The sequence below is a fragment of the Diabrotica undecimpunctata genome, chromosome 3 (genome assembly GCF_040954645.1).
Source record: "Diabrotica undecimpunctata isolate CICGRU chromosome 3, icDiaUnde3, whole genome shotgun sequence".
Taxonomy (NCBI): domain Eukaryota; kingdom Metazoa; phylum Arthropoda; class Insecta; order Coleoptera; family Chrysomelidae; genus Diabrotica; species Diabrotica undecimpunctata.
The window spans coordinates 63,502,023-63,521,085 of NC_092805.1; the positions used below are offsets into that span (position 1 = coordinate 63,502,023).

The 19,063-nt window shown below is 33.2% G+C and overlaps 1 protein-coding gene across 1 annotated transcript in view; it reads right to left on the minus strand.

Moving 5' to 3' along the window:
• Window positions 1-19,063, minus strand: part of LOC140436863 (uncharacterized) — a 50,447-nt gene that overhangs the window by 14,720 nt on the left and 16,664 nt on the right. The window contains exons 2-3 of the mRNA XM_072526010.1: window positions 8,486-8,693; window positions 1,895-2,167 (exon numbers count right to left, since the gene is read on the minus strand). Coding sequence (XP_072382111.1) covers window positions 1,895-2,167; window positions 8,486-8,693 — 481 coding nt within the window. The remainder of the gene's footprint in view (window positions 1-1,894; window positions 2,168-8,485; window positions 8,694-19,063) is intronic.

Below are 19,063 nucleotides of genomic sequence, written 5' to 3' on the forward strand. Positions count from 1 at the left end.
GCTTTTATAACAAATCATAATATTGATATAATGTTAATATGTAAAACTCAATTTACAATCGAAGTTACATCAAAATTCCAAACTACTTTATATATAATACAAAGCGTTTAGATGGCACCGCACATGAAGGAACCTAATTATAATTAGATCATCGATAAGGCATCACCAAATCAGGTAATAGATTTCTTGATGGAAGGCGACTAGAATGCTAAACACACTTACTGGGGATCTAAATTGATAAACCAGAAGGTAGACAACTGTATATAGCAATAAAAGTAATATTCTTAGATATATATCAACAGGTGAACCATACGGGCCAACTGATCCCAATAGATTTCCAGATTTAATCGATTTTTGTGCGACTAAGGAAATTCCACCCGAACTTAAAACAGTACAATCTTATTTTGAATTGTTTTACGACTACTCTCCTATCATGGTTCTTTATCCAAAAAAGGAAACGTTCTTGAATGTTCCAACTTTAGAGCGATTTCCCTTCTTAATACAGCATATAAAATTGTGTCCCTGATACTTAAAGAACCACTAGCACGGTATACTGACAATATAATAGGATCCTACCAAAGAGACTTCTTGAAAAATAGATCTACCATTGATCACATATCATCCATCAGACAAATATTAGAAAAAACGACGAAGTACGACATAGACTGCCATTACATCTTCGTAGACTTTAAGGCAGCGTACGATACTATTGATAGGCCTCAATTATATTCGGCGATGATTGAATTAGGAATACCAAAAGGATTGGTAGAATTAATTAAAATGACAATGATAAAAGTCGAATGTAAAGTGCGCGTACAAGGGGATGTTTCAAAACCATTTAAAACCAACAGAGGACTGCGCCAGGGAGAGGCCCTATCATGCACGCTGTTTAACCTAGCGTTAGAAAAAGTTATGAGAGATTCGGGAATAAACTTAAAAGGTACGATATATACCCGTAGTATACAAATAATGGCATACGCTGATGATATCGTCATAATTGGAAGAACCCAAAATGAAGCAGTGGAGGCTTTCACACGTATCAAAAATGCCGCAGAAAACATCGGACTTCTGATTAACATCCAGAAAACTAAATATATGCCGGCCATATCAAGAATTCAACAAAATAACTTAGAGGTGCAACAAGAAACGATAGAAATGGTAGAAGAATTCTGCTACTTAGGATCACTGGTAGACTACAAAAATAACACATCCAACGAGATAAAAAAAAGAATATGCGTGGCTAACCGCTGTTATTTTGGCCTGGGCCCCCAACTAAGAGCTAGAAGTATGTCAATAGCAACAAAGTGTAAACTTTATAAAACAATAATACGCCCAGTGCTCACATACGGATCGGAAACATGGGCAATGACGACCCGAGATGAAGAGTTACTGCGAGTCTTTGAAAGAAAAGTATTGAGGACCATATATGGCGGAGTAAACGAACAGGGTCTGTGGAGAAGGCGATATAACTTTGAACTCTATAGACTTTTTGGTGATGCAGATATTGTGAAGACCATCAAAATAAACCACCTAAGGTGGGTGGGCCACGTTATGCGGATGGATGAGAGTGATCCCACTAAAATAACTATGCTAAACAGGCCGGTCGGAAGAAGAAGAAGAAGGGGGCGACCTAAACTCAGATATCTGGACGATGTACAGGAAGATCTGAAAGAGATTGGAGTGAGGGGCTGGAGAAGACAGACACTCGATAGGGAAGGATGGAAGAATGTTTTGAAGCAGGCCAAGGTTCACGAAGGGCTGTAGCGCCAACTGATGATGAAAAAGGCCTACTTTAAACAGCAATTTTCTCGATACCTCGATAGATATATTTATAGCAGGCCTTGATATTTATGGTGAATAGAAAAGACATAATTGTAATAAAAATTATACTCACTTTGGTAAAGTATGGAAAACTGACATTGTCCATTTTAAATTCTTCATTCGCTGGCCAATTATCGGTTAAAACCAACCCATCGATAGTTTCATTGAAGAAATCTTCTAAAAATGTACCGAATACTTCCATATATTTCTGGATATTGTCATGACTGTAGTCTATATAAAAAACGTCCTGATCTAAGTATTTTCCCCGATAAATCGTTTTATTAAGATACGTATACAGAAGATCAAGACTGCTAGCTGTGTTATAAAAATCTGTATTATTCAATATCTGAAATCAGAATAAGGCAAATATAATACAAGTAGTATATAATCATTATTAATAAATTTTTGGGTAACTGACTAAGGTACTTGTTTATTGTTTTTATAAAATTTTAGAGACAAATTAATTAAAAATGGCAAAATGGGATTTTAACCCGTTAAGGAAATTAATTTACTTCGTAAATGTAGGCATGTCTCTCACAATCTTCATATATTCACTAGAAACTCCTTTCTTATTGAGCGCTCACCACAGACTCTCTCGAGGAACTTTATCATATGGTTTTCCCAATATTAATGAATAGTATGTGGGCGTTTGTTTTTTATTCCTGTGTTTTTCCATCAGCTGCCTTATAATGAAATCTGCATCTTTCTTGATCTGCCTTTCATAAATCCAAACTGATTTATCGGATATTTCGGTTTCTTCACGTATTCGTCTATCAATTATACTCTCCCATATTTTCATGGTGTGATTAAATAGTTATTGTTGTATATAGCCCGTGTTTTTGTAACCAGGTACTAATATACTGCTTCTTTATCGTCTGGCATTCTCTCACTTCCATAACTCTATTAAATAAATCTGTTAACCAACTTGTCACTGTTTCTCCCGCAGCTGTCCACACTTCCACAGTAATATCATATGCTCCAACTGCTTCACCTTTCTTTATTTTTTAAGTGCTTGAACAAATTCCTCGTGTGTTATTTTGGTAACTTTTATGTTACTAAGGAGTTAACTCAACTGAGTTTCTGTCTAATTCTTCATTTAATTAACTGTCATACAAAAAAAATCAATTTGCCAAGAATCTGTACACCGTAGAACCACAAAAAAATGTAGCTGAATTAATTTTAAACAAAAATGTTTGTTGCACTTTTTATGTAGAATTAACCGTTCTCTAAGAAACAACGCTTGAAGCGAACGGCAATTTTGAATGTAATTTACACGCGCGAAATCAATTTTAAATAAAATTTGTATCAACTCGACGGTAAAAATTCGATATTCTTTGATCAGAGCATCCTATCGACAATTTTTGTATTTTGCCGCAAATAAAATCAATTTCTATAAATGTTTCCATTCGTTCCATACGTTCCATTCTACACAAAAAGTGCTAATAAACATTTTTGTTCAAAATTATCTCAGCTCTCAGCTACATTTTGAATTAAAATATTTTTAAATCTCGAAAGTAGAAATCCGAAGATTTCTATTGACGAAACCAAAATTCAGATTTTTGCTTTAATCTGTGCCTTCTATAAATTTGCAAGGCAAAACAAACGATGCTAAAAGATGTAATAAAAATATGGAGGATCTAAAAGTTGCATCACAAAACATATTCTCCTCATCTAAGCAAAAATCTTTGGCGAATTGGTTTCTTGTACTCATAAAGAATATACCGAAATAAAAGAAAGGAAAGTTAAGATTTGGTTTCACGTATAGTGCCTCTGTATTTTCGCTAGCGAATATTTCCTTTCTTTTATAATATTTTTCTCTATGGCGTACAGATTCTTGGTAAATTGATTTTTTCTGTTTCTTTCCCCTACATGGAGGGTTTTTACAGAAGGCAGGGGGTAAGAATGGTAAACTTTTTGCATATTTTTGTGGTCCTAAAATTGACATTCTCAGCAAAATTGAACTTTTAAAGTTTCGGTGGCATTTTCGTCTCTGATGACTGGAGTACAAAGTATTTTTCTCATCGCTTTTTAACATCCTTTTTGTGAACTAGCAGTTTATTATCTTTTGCTTTCTTTGCTCTATGTTAGGCTATTTTATATATGTTTGTTTCACTCTTATTATGTTGCTTAATGCTGTTGTTATACGTGTACGATGTACACGAGTTGAACTGTTCCCATCTTCAGATCGCTAGCGACCGAATAAAGAAACGGTACGATACGCAAGCCGAAAAGGGGTGCTTTAAGAAGAACGGCAAAGTCTGGCTCTATAATCCCAAAAAGCGAAAATATTGTTCTCCTAAATTGCAGCAGTTTTGGGAAGGTCCATACCTCATTATGGAGAAGATCAACGATGTCATCTACCGAATAAGCAAGATCCGAGGGGAAAGCCGATGATAGTACACCATAACCGGCTGGCGTCTTTCGAAGGTGACCACGACGTAGATGAAGAAGTGGAAGTAAACCAAGTCCAAGATGTGTCTGACGTCACGTTTGAGGAATTCTTGGGGGCCTATGGAGGCACCGCTAAAGCAAGACATGGTGTTACCACTGAAAAAAAGCAAGATCTACTCGCGCTTCCCGATGACTACTCACTGGCCCTTACCATCCCGGCCAGCATCAAAGACGCACCAGGGTTGGCATCCGTCTTTCGAAGGAATTTTGGTCGTATTGCAGAACTTCAATGCCAAGTGCCAGCTCTCGGGAAAGCCTTGAAACTTCAAGATGCATCACGTTACCTTTTCTACCTGGTAACAAAAGATACTGCCCGTGACCAACCTACCTACCGAGATATATGGGAAGTAACAAAAGATACTGCCCGTGACCAACCTACCTACCGAGATATATGGGAAGCCTTACTTCAATTGAGAGAGCACGTACTAGAGTTCGACGTACAAAAGTTAGCTATGTCAAAGTTAGAGTGCCGCCAATTAGATTGGAGGGTTATCCGAAGTATCGTGGAGAAGATCTTTAAAGACACTGAAGTCCAGGTGGTAGTCTGTTGCAATCCGCATAGTTACTGGTGCGGAGAGAAAACCGTCCCTTGTCATTTTTATACAACTGGAAATTGTAAAACAGGGTCCAGTTGCCGATACCAGTATACCGATCCAGTTCCAGTCCCGACAAGGTTCCAGGAGGAACCATCTTTTAAGAGGAGGGTAATGTTACTATAAATATATGATTCATATTTAACCGTAAACATTATATTTCTAATTCTATTGCATTCAAGTCTTTTCTAGATCATATACCTGCCGGCAGAAACCCCAGGTAATATCTGACGGGTCTCCTACGATTCGAAGTTTCCAGAAGCAAGTCGAATGAAAAACCAATCCGGGTGACCTTCTCGTCTGTTCGAAGGGAATCGCCGGAATTCTAGTCTAACGGTTGTTTAGTATAAATATAGAGGAACCTTTTATTTAAGGAGAGTTAGTTTTGAATATGAAGTCAACTTTTTAGTCCGAAATAAATATTGTGAATAAATGATATAAATTAAAGTAGTTGGGTTCTAGTTATTAGTGAAAAGTGTAAAACTGTAATAAATATATAAAGATTCTAATAAACTTGTAAGTGTTATAAATGTAGAACCTTTGATTATAAATAAAGACAATAAATTAGATTAATAAAAATATTACAATATTTCTCCATAATCTATATTTGAAAAATACAACTCACAGTACGAGAACATAGAGCGATTGTGAAACAAATTGCACCATTGTTTTTAATCGCCTGTTTTTCACATTGTTATCTTATAATATGTATCCTCTATAAACAATTTTAGTTAAAAGATTACTGGGTTCTTATAGTGTAATAATTCATATAAAATATGATTCAATAGATGTAGAACCGGAAAGGAATATTGGAGTTATAGGATTATAGTGTGTGAATAACCTAATAATAAAAAAAATTATAAATGTTACGTTTTCAGTGATAATAGTATTATTGAATTGGACGATATTAATAATAAATAGAAGCGACCGATCTAAGCATTAGAAGAACAGAAATTAAAAAGAAGGAAGGCTGGTTTAATGAAAAATGAAAGTGAGGCCAATATAAATCAGAAATAACACAGACAAAAATAAAGTAGACTATGATCGTAAAAAGACAGATGCCAAACGAATATTCAGAGACACACAAATAGCTAAAAATAATAAAAGAAAATTATAGAAACAAAGAATAAAAAAAACAAAGAAACCATCAAACAATTTTTTTATATAAAGAATGGGAATTTTTGAAACATAACAGATAAATTAACAGGATGGCTAGACTATTTAGAAGACGTATTAAATGGCGAAGAGAAAATAACATTCAGAAAAACACAGAACCGAATAAACGAAAATGATCAATAACAGATACAACACCCGAAGGAAAGAATAGTTTGAATTACTTTAACAGTATGGCAAAATGAAAAAAGAAGATAAAAGGAATGATGCACTAATTTAACCAATTAAAAAAAAAGGTCATAGCTTAAGCTGAAAAAACTTAACTACAAATAGTATTCAAAGCATTAGCAAATATATTAGAAAAAGGTTAAAAATATGTGAAGCACAGGTAATAAGAAGGTGGTTACCTGTCTGGATTCACACCGGAAAGTACAACAACTTATTAAATTTTTATATTAAACTTAAGATAAAATATTAATTGTAAACACAATTTAGGTCGTGCTACTTATTGATTTTAAAAAAGCATGTTGCTCCATAGCACGGAACATATTCTTAGATACCATGAGATATCTAGAAATTGTAGAAAAACTGATATGACTAGTTAGAACATTAATCAACACAACTAGCATAGTCATGGTAGCAGGAATTTATTCAAATCAGTTTCCAATCAACAGAGAATTAAAACATGAAGATCTATAAATATACAGAGAAAACATTCGAGGTATATACAATATCCAGACTACTACTCTATTGTAAACAATAAACAATAATTTTTGTTTCTAACAAAATCAAATAAAGAGCATAAACTGTTATGGAAATATGTTACAATGCAAACCATGTAAACGTCAACTATATGGAGATGAGAGGGTAAATACCACAAAAAGTAAGTTGATAATAAGTGATGGATTCGACCGTTACTTGATGGAAATTCATTGCATATAACAATAAAACATTGAAAACTTTGTTTTCAAAAATTTCACAAAATTTAATATAATATTTTATCACTACATCTATTTCAGCAGAGTGCCTTTCTCAAGTGATCTATTTTTGGATGTGTTTACAATTTATAGTCTTTAACGAAATAGGTTGAGGAGGGAAAAATTGTTTGTCTCAAGTTGGTCATTCAGAATTAGGTCTGTGATTTTTAATTTGTTAATTTCCATAGATTCTAATAAAGATAGCTTAAGGCCTTTATTTTGGATGTGAATAATTTGAAATTCGTCATTAAAAGAATGATTATGATCTAGAAGGTGAAGTGCGTATATAGAATCTGTTTTCCTATTATTGAAACTCCTTTTATGTTCTGCTACACGTTTGTTAAAGTTTCTACCGGTTTGACCGATGTAAGTTTTTAGGCAGTCGCCACATTTAAGTTTGTATACACCATTGTATAAGTGCTTTTTATTTTAGTTCTTGTTGTTTTTAATATATTTGCCTAAGTTGTTGTTTGTTCTAAAAGCTGGTGTTATTTCTTTCTTTTTTATGTGTTTGGCTATTTATGTTGTTATTTTGTCTGTATATGTAATCTAGCAGAAGGTACCGTGTTTTTTTCTGGTGGTGCAAATACTAATTTCGGGGCTTTCTTGTGTAGTCTTTGATTTAAACTTTTATTAATTGTTTGTTCGTTGTACCTATTGTTTACTGCTATTTGCTTAATGATATTTAATTCTGTCTCAAAGTGATATTTTGACATCGGAATTTCCATTAATCTATGTAACATGCTATGATAGGCTGCCAGTTTATGTTGTGTAGGATGGAATGACAAATTGTGTATAGTCGTGTCAGTTTGGGTAAGTTTATGAAATACGGAGAACTCATGTTTATTTTAAGTCAGATGATTTTTAAAGGATTTTGTTCTGTTTCTATTGTAAATTCAATATGACTATGGAGTGAATTGATATACGATAAAAATAGGTCAAATTGTCTGTTAGTTCCTGTAAAACATACAAGTACATCGTCTACGTATCTCCACCAATATAAAAACTGTTTGAATACGGATCATCGAATGTTTATGGATCATTTAGAGCCAAAGATTTCAAAACATCCCGTATTCCGTATTTCATAAACCTATATATATATATATATATATATATATATATATATATATATATATATATATATATATATATATATATATTCGGTATTCGTTCGATTCATTTCTATTCAAGTCGAGTCTCACAAAGTCCTCCTGAAAATTATGAAACTCGAATTGAAAAGACATATTACTCTCTTTATAAATATTTATTTTAATGTTTTTACTCTACGTAAAGAGTGATATTGCTGGCAATTTGCATGGACAAACTGCTGATGTATTGTCGGAATAAAGATATTCCTAAAATTTCTTGTAGCTTTTAGCAAGCACGGATTTGGCAGTTAAATTACATTAAATTATTGCCTGAAAGTCAACTCTCACAAAACCATTAAATACTTACATTATTAATCATTAAATAACAATGTTAAAAATTTAAAAATACACCAAATAAATTCCATTGTCAGGAAATACATACCTGTGGAGGAACCGACAATAAAAACTTCTTTCCTTTTTCCCTTAAAGAACTTATTAGGGCTTGCAATTCGTCTTGGTAGCTAGTGCCATTAACACTTTCTGCCACAATTCCCATTAATAAGTTTTCGTCAATACAAAAGCTGTCTGCCTCACTGTCTAAGACAAAATTTGAAACTAATGTGGATACATTCAAAAATTGAGCATTTTTTCTGAAAATAAATAATAGAATTTAATTTTGGTTTATAGTAAACAATAGATAAAATTGAATAAAAAAGCTACATCACCTTTTACATATATATATATATATATATATATATATATATATATATATATATATATATATATATATATATATATGTAAATATTAGGTATATATCGAAAAAATTAGTACGACCGTTAATCCAATATAAATAAGGATCACTCGAAGAGTGGTGGGTTTTTCGGTCAAAAGGTGGAGAAAAAAGACAAAGAATTTGGCTACTTCATCTATTTATTTGAAGACGTTTCGCTTTCTAAAGAGAAAGCATCATCAGTTCATCTAAAAAGCACAATATGAAAAACCTAACATCCATTGAAAAGTTGATATAAATGTGTAACCTTAAAAAGACATGTAGCAGTCAATGGTGTAAAATGTAAAGAAGTTTAAGATACTAGACATTAAATAATTAGGTTGTATAAGCAATTAATTGAAACTAAATACAGTTGATTCAAACATAGCACAGCAAAAGACCATGTGGTTATAGTACATGTAATTTAAAAAAGTATGTAAAAAACTTATGTACATACTTTTTTAAATTACATGTACTATAACTACATGGTCGAAGCCGAAGCCGAAATTGACCACCTATTATATGTTAAAAATTTAAATAATGTGCATTATATTTTTATTACCTGATAAGTGGTAAACAAAAATATCAAATTATGAGATAAAAAAGTCAAACATTTATACATTATTTGATAATAGAAGCGATAATAAAAATAAATAACATGTCGATGTTTTGCCATTTAGGTATCTAGTCAAAACACCAGTAATCGTGAGTTTCAACAAATACAATAAAATTACTATTATCAGAATTTTACTACGTGAGAAATATTCAAATGATGATCTTTGAGACATCTTGGCCTATTGTTAAAATTTATATCCTACCTACTACCTGACCTGAAAGTTTGTAAAACGTTTTAGTTAAGGGTATAAAATAGGGTGTAAATATTGCATATTTAAATTATCAAAGACTCGCCGAACCATATTGTTCAGAGATTATTTCATTTCTATAGTATAGTAGTATAGTATACTGACAGAGCATTTTATTACTCCACCTTCGGCGAAACCTTCGGCTTTGTTTTGGCCGAAGCCGAATTTTGGCCGGAGGTTTAAATATTGGCCGAAGGTGGCCGAAGCCGATGCCGAAGCCGATTAATCGGTCGGTCTCTATATCTAGTTTCAATTGATTGTTTATACAACCTAATTATTTAATGTCTAGTATCTTAAACTTCTTTACATTTTACACCATTGACTGCTACATGTCTTTTTAAGGTAACACATTTAAATTGACTTTTCAATGGATGTTTGGTTGATGATGCTTTCTGATTAGAGAGCTAAACGTCTTCAAATAAATGGATGAAGTAGCCAACTTCTTTGCCTTTTTTCTTCACCTTTTGACCGAAAAACCCACCCCTCTTCGAGTGATCCTTATTTATATACGTATATATATATATATATATATATATATATATATATATATATATATATATATATATATATATATATAAGTATATATATATATATATAGCAAAAAATACGACCGTTGATTAAATTTAAAATATATCCAATGGTTATATATATATATATATATATATATATATATATATATATATATATATATATATAGTACGGAAACATCAGAATTACAGACGGAAATGAAATAATACAACTAAATTCCTATATAAAGTCCGTAAAACACATGAAGAATTAACTAGTAACCAAGAAGATGTACCAGAAGTCCTTCCGGAAGAAGCAGAAGCCAGAAGCAGAAGACAATTATAAAAATGAAAAGTGTTAAGACAACTGAAATAGATAGCATAAAGGTGAAACTACTTAAATAAACTGGCAAAAAAGTCTGGAAAATCTGAGTAGGTATATTTACGAACTATCTAAGATCAAGATGCATACCAGACCAGTGGATTACAGCAAACATAATTTTTAATTTTTAAGAAGGGTAGCAAAAAGGATATCAAAAACTACAGACCCAATACCAATTCAATACAAGTTAATAATATAAAAGACAAGATATTCACAAAGGTAATTGTTAAATATGGACCTGCTCGCGCACATCATAGTTTAAACCCTACCAATTGTGCGACTGCGTTCCGATCCAACCCGATTGAACCGAACGCGCTTCATCGACAGAAGGATGCTTACGCCAAGATGAACGAGAGATACGACACTCCCGCTTCTATGAAGATACATTTAAATTACATGTAAGTTATTATTATAGTTTGTTGTTTATAGTGTTTGTTCAATAAAATTATGTGAAATTCTCAAAATCCTTCACTACAAGCTCTTCCATGGTCCTTCAAATACGGATGAATAATTATTACCAGCTAAAGTTTGTTTAGCAGAAAATGGTTGACTTTAATTAGTGCGTCGTAAATATTATTAAATTTATCTGACTTGGCCCATTGTTGAGACCGATCCGGAGCGATAATAAAACGAGCCAGACAAAGTTGGTCTTTTGACAATTAACGCTGGCTAGACGGTACTCCTATAATAAAGCAAAGGATCCACAAAATGTACAATAATTACGACGACAAAAATAAAAAAACGGATGTAAAATAAATTGCTTTGCCGTATATACCCGAAATTAATGTTTTCAAATGAGTTTTAAAATAGATTAAATTTATTTTAATTGTTAAGATTATAGAAAACCAAACATTAATAATAATTTGCGGTTCTGAAAAGAACCGTTTTTTTTTAATCGTAACATTTGTAGATTTGATGACAGTATCACTCTACACATAGTTCTGTTTCGCTATCGCTATCCTCATTTAAATTAATTATGATCGATTCAATTATATTATGATCTATATGAACATATGAATTTTCTTTACTTATTACGTGTCGGACTGAATTTCTCCAACTACATGAAAGAATATCATTGACATATTTTCTTATTAACTCTACAACAGTTATACTTAATTTTGGAGAAATATTTTGTGACCTCACGTTAGACTTCAATTCGTGCCGCATATGTTCTATGGGATTAAACATTAATAGGGTGGAAGCCGCAGGACTGTATGTCCCATTTCCTCTGCCAATGTATCAGAAACATATACTTCTTTTATAGAAAATGCCTTTAAAACTTCTGTCATGTTATTACTAATCTAATTTATTGTTTTTATTTATTATTAAAGGTTCATTTATAACACTTGCAAATTTATTAAAGTCTTATTACTAATTTATTTTACACCAATAATTATATAATTTATGTACATTTATTATAATACGTGCGTTACATTTTAAAACGCTACGCGATGTTCAAAAACTAACTGTCCTGTTAACAACAAAATTCCTCTTTAAATATAAAATTCCATTATTCGAGAATTGCCGCGATTTCCCATCGGAGAGCCCAGAAGGTCGCTCAGACTGGTTTTATTCGGCCTGCTTCTGGAAATTTCAAGTCGCGGGTGACTCATCAGAATTCAGGTAGACAGGTCTTTCAACTGAGCGCCGAAATAACTAGAATAGAAAAGATATTAGTAATATGTTTACAGTTTTGAGTCATATGACACGTCATTATCTATCGTAACACTTCTAAAAGCTCTTGTTTGGTGTAACATTCTTCAAAATACATATCATTCGTCTCCATGTAATTTTGAATTTCCAATTTAGTATTATTCGAGTTTCGAGCGTTACTTAGTTGGCGACTGTGATAGCTTTAATATTCTTTGCAGAAAGCCACAGGGCATTTGGAACGCAACCATTTTCTGATCCAGCATGTAAAATCGTTATTTTTTTTCCCTTTATTTGACGGAGCTTTTGTCTTACATTTACCGGAGGAATCGGCAAATCCTTTAGGTCGCGTTGAATGTGTGTCAAACCATGTCTCGTCGAGGTAAATTATCAGACAATTTTCAGAACGGAATTTTCTTATCGAAGTTATATACTCATAATGCCATTTTTGTAATCCACGAGATTCCATAATTACTTGTCTTTTGTCATTTATACGATATCGAAAGCCCATACTTTTCAAAATTTTCCATAAGCTGGTGAGGCTACAGTTTATTTGAGTTTCCTTAACATTGAGCCGTTGTTTCAGAGCTCTTAATGTAGGTATGCGTTGCTCTTCGTACATGGTATAGACTTTTCGACGTATCAAGTACTTATCGGCTTCGTCCATGCATTTGGTGAAACTGGAATCTTTACGTTTTTTTTTCTTGTTTCTATGGGATTTGATGTAATTTGTTTTACTGTGGTCAGAGGTATTTTCGTTAAATCGTATATTTCACTCGTAGCGGAAGTTGTGTCAAGTCCTCTTTTAGGTAAGGTACTGTATATAGTTTATACAATTTGATTTGCATCAACAAATAAATGTTTCTTTTTTACCGGAACACTAGAAGAAGCCCGATTATTATTATCCCACGGATGCCACATAATGAGAAAACGTAATGAATAAAATGAGTAATATTACTTAACACTTCCCGTGATACATAAAGACAAACAAATTTTATCAAGAACTCGTATTTAAATACTGGTTGGTGTTCAGTTTCATAAATTTATTATATAAATACCTGAAAACCACTTAAAAGGTGAGTAGCAAACCCGTCGCACTACCATCGAATTCGAAAAACCCTCTTATCAATACAGTTTCGTCAATATAAGCCTTATCTGTATTAATGAAATTATAATGAGTTTAGATTGTACGCAATTAAATCAACATTAAGAAATGAAGATTGACAAATTTTACCAGGAAACATATTTAAATTTTACCTGAAACCAGGCCTTTTATACTATTATCGGTTAACCCAGAATGTTAATAGTCGGTATTAATTGAAGTCAACCTTTTACTGCTAAACAAACTTTACCAGCAAAGCTACAAAGAAAACATCTTTATTCCTAACCATACGACGCCAGATTTGCCTAACAACCCCGCGAGGGTGCATTTTACATAAAAACTGGTTGAGTACACTAAAACTGGATAAAAAAGGTCAGTCCGTTCCTTTTACCATTTTCAAAACATGAATTTATTTTACATGGTTTTCAAATCAAATTTATACATTTTATTATTTCGAATAGTGATATAATTTACATTAAATATCTTACTCACTCTCGTATTCATTGTGAAGGTGCTAAACTGATTTTATTATACCAAATTTTAACTGATAAAATCGTTAATACATACATAATATTTTGAATAACTAAAACATTTATCGTTCTTGTCTCTACTTGAATGAAACATATTTTTTATTTATTTTTACAATCATAGTTTATCATCAATTTATAACCATTGAAGCTTACCTAGATATTTATTTCTTAAACAACAAACACATTTTCATTATTTAAACCTTTATAATATAAGTACATTGCATACATTACACTTCATCCCTTTACATATTTATTTTATTATTTTATATCTTTACACATTTAATCATACTATTAAAACATGTCTGATCTGAACAAAACTAAGAAAATAGAACATAATCAAACTATCGACCTCGTAGACTTAGAAAATCGGTTATCCAATTTCGGTCATCCGAAAGTCGAGTAGCTTTTAGAGGTTTTTAATGAGGCTCAACTGCTTATTGAAACTGATGACCCTGACTGTGAGAAAAACTATGATACAATACATGCCAGTGAAAGGCAGTCTTTTGAAGACAATTTTAAAATAATATTTGACACTAAAAAACTTATCTCATCTAGATAACCTACTGAATCGTCTGATTCAAGCAGTGTCAGTGGTTCAATAGCAGCTGGTCCTACAAATACAACCAACATTGAATTACCTCTATTAAATTCACCTACATTTGATGGAACGTTTGGTCAATGGCTCTTCTTCTGCGACAGTTTTAATTCGATTATTAATGATAACACTTCACTTTCAAATGTACAAAAGTTTCATTACTTACGTCTTTCTTTAGCAGGAATAGCCTCCGGCGCTATTAAATCTTTGCAAGTCTGTGATGCTAATTACGATATTGCTTAGGCTTCACTAATTGAAAGATTTGAAAACAAACAATTACTTATAAATAATCATATTAAAGCAATATTTAATTTACCGGTAATTACAAAAGAATCAAATCAATATACAATCAAAATACATTTACGCGCATTAGAAGTTTTGCAATGCCCTGCACAACACTAGGATGATTTGATTATTTACTTATTCTTATTAACAACAAAATTTGATAACTCAACAAGACGCTCTTGGGAATCACAAAACTGTACAGGCAACGTACAAATTTTAGACGACTTATTAAAATTTTTAAAAGAACGATGTCGTATTTTAGAATCATTAGCCAACTGTAATGACAATAAACAGGACCGAAAAGACTGACACGAGATCTTTTGTCTCTAGCACAGAAAACAGGTTGGAATGTATTTTTTGCAATAAAGAACACAAAATGTATTATTGTCCTGACTTTTTAAAACTAAATCCTACTAATAGGTTAAACAATGCAAAACGTTTACGTTTATGCATTAATTCCCTTGACACAGGCCATCCTACTACGGATTGTCGTTCTGCTGGTTGCAGAAAATGTGGAAAGATCCACCACACTATGTTGCACTTGAAAATTCACAATCTTCAAATTCTCTCATCACAGAAAACAACTCTTCGCCTCAAACTTCATTATCTTCCAATGTTCCAAACACTAGCCTACAGTCTAATGAATCTTCTTCCATCTCTACCTTTTCTTCAAATCATTATATCAGTTCAACTATCTACACTCCTGTTAGACCGCCCATTTTACTTTCAACTGCTATTGTCAACGTATTTAACAAGTTTGGCTATTGGAAAACGAAAGTCAATCTAATTTTGTAACTGAGAAACTTTGTAATATTTTACAACTTTCAAAGAAAATAATTAATACTTCGATATCGGGTGTTAATCAATTAACTCATAACATTAATTTCCGGATTACACTAACATTTAAATCACATATTAACAATTTTTCGAGAAAGATATCCTGTCTAGTTTTGCCCAACATAACAAGGAATCTACCCTATACACACGTCAATCGTTCTCAGCTCAATATTCCCACAAATTTACTTCTACCTGACCACAATTTTGAAAAACCTGGTCCAGTAGACCTTCTTATTGGTGCTGACACATTCTGGGATATTTTAAGCGTGGGACAAATTAAACTTGGTCCTGGGTTACCTATCATTCAAAAAACCACTCTTGGTTGGATAATTTCTAGCCCTAGTCCAACAAAGATTCAACCCCCTGCCTGAGCGAGGCTGCCATTTCTCTCGCGTCGTCTGTCTCTCATTCACTCTTGTTTTGGCGTGCGACAGTCCGAACCCCACCAAGGAGCTACTAGCTTGTTTTAGAATTCTGTTGTGAGTTCCCTACCCTCTAGTTCTTTTGAAGAGAACAGCTCCCTGATAAATTTGTGGATCCGTGTCCACCACCACTCATCCCTCATCATTTTCTCAACCATTTCTCTCACGCAATCAAACATTCTGCAGTTACACTCTCTTACAAACTTCTCTCTTTCATTCGCCCAACGTTCACACTCCAACATTGTGTGTGTCACAGTATCCGAGAAACCACAGTAAAGGCACTGATCGGACTGAGCCCTCCTAAACTTGAAAAGGTAGCTGCGGAAGTAGCCATGGCCTGTGAGCATTTGAGTCAGATAATAATCCAGCTGCCTATGCCCACAGTCACCCAGCTTCGAAGGTTCGGGATTATTTATTTATTTATTTATTTCAACGGTAGAACCATTTACAATAAAATACAACAAATGGTAAAAAGTAAAGATCATGTACACAATCAAACAATATAGAATTTTAGAACAATATAGAACAATAAGAAACATCAAACAATAACAAAGAAACAAGTAAACAGTTAAAATTTGTACATTAAAACAGTATATCAAATCACAAAAGTTAAAATATATATATATATATATATATATATATATATATATATATATATATATATATATATATATATATATATATATATATATATATATATATATATATAAATATCACATATCTAAATTGATAATTACATTCTTAAGTTGCCTTTTGAAAGCGTTAATGTTTGTACAGAAAAGATCCAATAGGTCATTGCAAGAGTTCAGCATTCTCGACAAGGGAAAATGACGAGCATAATCAGTCCTATGAAAAGGAATATAAAAGAGTGCAGTGTGTCGAGTTCTATGTATTGTGTTTAAGTGTACATTGGCTAATAACGAAGGACAATTAATAAAGTTGTTTATAATTTTAAACAAAAATAACATATCAGCTCTCAACCTGCGGTTCTTCAATGTAGTAATGTTAAATTGAGACATTATTATAGAATAATATATGAAATAATTATCAGTATTTTTTATATTAATATGTGCTTTAAAAGCTAAAGATCTTAGAAACTTCCTCCGAACGCTCTCCAATCCATCAATGTATACTTGATGAAATGGGGACCAAACAACAGAGCAGTATTCAAGACCTGAGCGTACCAGAGAGCAATACAATAATTTAAACACAGTAGGTGAGAGATCATGACTGTTACGATAAATAAAACCAAGATTACGAAATCCTGTTTCCTTAATTTTAAGAAAATGGCTTCTAAATGTCAATGCACAATCCAATAATACACCCAAATCTCTTATCTCAGTAACTGAATCCAAGAGTACATCATTAAGAACATATCTATTAGCTATTAGATTATTTATACGACCAAATGAAATACAAGAACATTTAGTTGGATTTAAGCTTAAACCATTTTGTTTTGACCATAAAAATATATTATTTACATCATCTTGCAGGAGATCTTTATCCGATTTATTATGTATACAACGAAATAGCTTAAGATCATCAGCAAATAGCAGGAAGTGTGAGTTTTTGATAGCCTTACCAATATCGTTAATGAACAAGTTAAAAAACAAAGGACCACAGTGAGACCCTTGTGGTACACCAGAATAACAATGGAATTCTTTTGAAATATAATTGTTAATCCGTACTTGCTGTGTACGTCCCATCAGAAAACTTTTAATCCAATTAACAATGAGGTCACCAAAGCCAGATGCATGAAGTTTGTGGACCAAAAGATTATGATTAATCTGGTCAAAGGCCTTTGAGAAATCAGTGTAAACGCTGTCGACCTGAATTTTATTCTCAAATGCACCCAACAAGTATTGTTGGTAATTGACAAGGTTTGTTACTGTTGACTTCCCGTTAGAAAATCCATGTTGTTCATCAATAATTATGTTTCTGCAAGCCCAGGTGAGATTTATCGATACCAATTTATCAAGAAGTTTCAGGATTGCTGATTGAATAGTTATACCTCTATAGTTGTTAACACACTCGCGATTGCCAGATTTATAGATGGGTGTAAGAAAACTATTTTTCCAATATTGTGGAAATACAGATGATGATAATGATAAATTGAAAATTTGTTGTAAAGGTTTACAAAGGGAAAAAATACAGTTCTTAATAAGTGCTGCAGGTATACCATCAGGTCCTGAAGAATATGTAGTTTTTAAACTCATAATCCCCTCGAAAACATCAGGCACACTAAACTTCAGAATCTGAAAATCCACACTATAGTCCAATTTAAAATTAGGTACATTATACTCACCATACACATTAGTGACTTTGTCCACTCCGCCACATCACGTGTTGCCTCCCACTCTTGTTGCCACTGACGGATTGAAACTAATCTCTCGGCCAGTCTTATCTCATTCATTTCTCGATCTCCAATGTTCCGACCCCTACGACTGTGAATCCTGGCCCTTTCACATACCAGCACACGTAAAGGAGCACAGCCGGTGATAGCCCACAGCGCAGTCATTCTCTGAATAGCTCTGTGTATCACCCCCCTTAAATGTTTTCCCCAACTCCCAGCTGGTGGAGAGTAACTCATAGATACTTGACGTACTTTTGGGCGTCACTCTCGCTCCGGCGAACTCAAATTCAACCCTAACTCTCTTTCTGTAGCCTATAAGTACTACAGCCTCCGTCTTATTCTCCGCGACAGAAAGATCATGCTCGCTCATCCAATCCTCAACTAGGACACACGCACCCGTAATCCGAAGCAGGAGTTCCTCCCTGTCCCGTGCCGCCACCAGCATAGCAAGGTCATCCCCGAATGCGAAGGGGATCACACCCTCCCCATATTCGCAGTTTAAGACCCCGTCATATGCCAAGTTCCACAACGTCGGACCCAGGACGGAGCCCTGCGGGATCCCAGCCGTTACATCCAACATCACATCATTTTCCACCACAATCTTCCTCTCGGAAAGATAATCAGCGACCACATTGCTCAGATACCCAAGACAGTTCCTTGCTTCCAAAGAGCTCATTACGTGACCCCACTGCAATGTATTAAAAGCATTTCGGACGTCAAAGAGA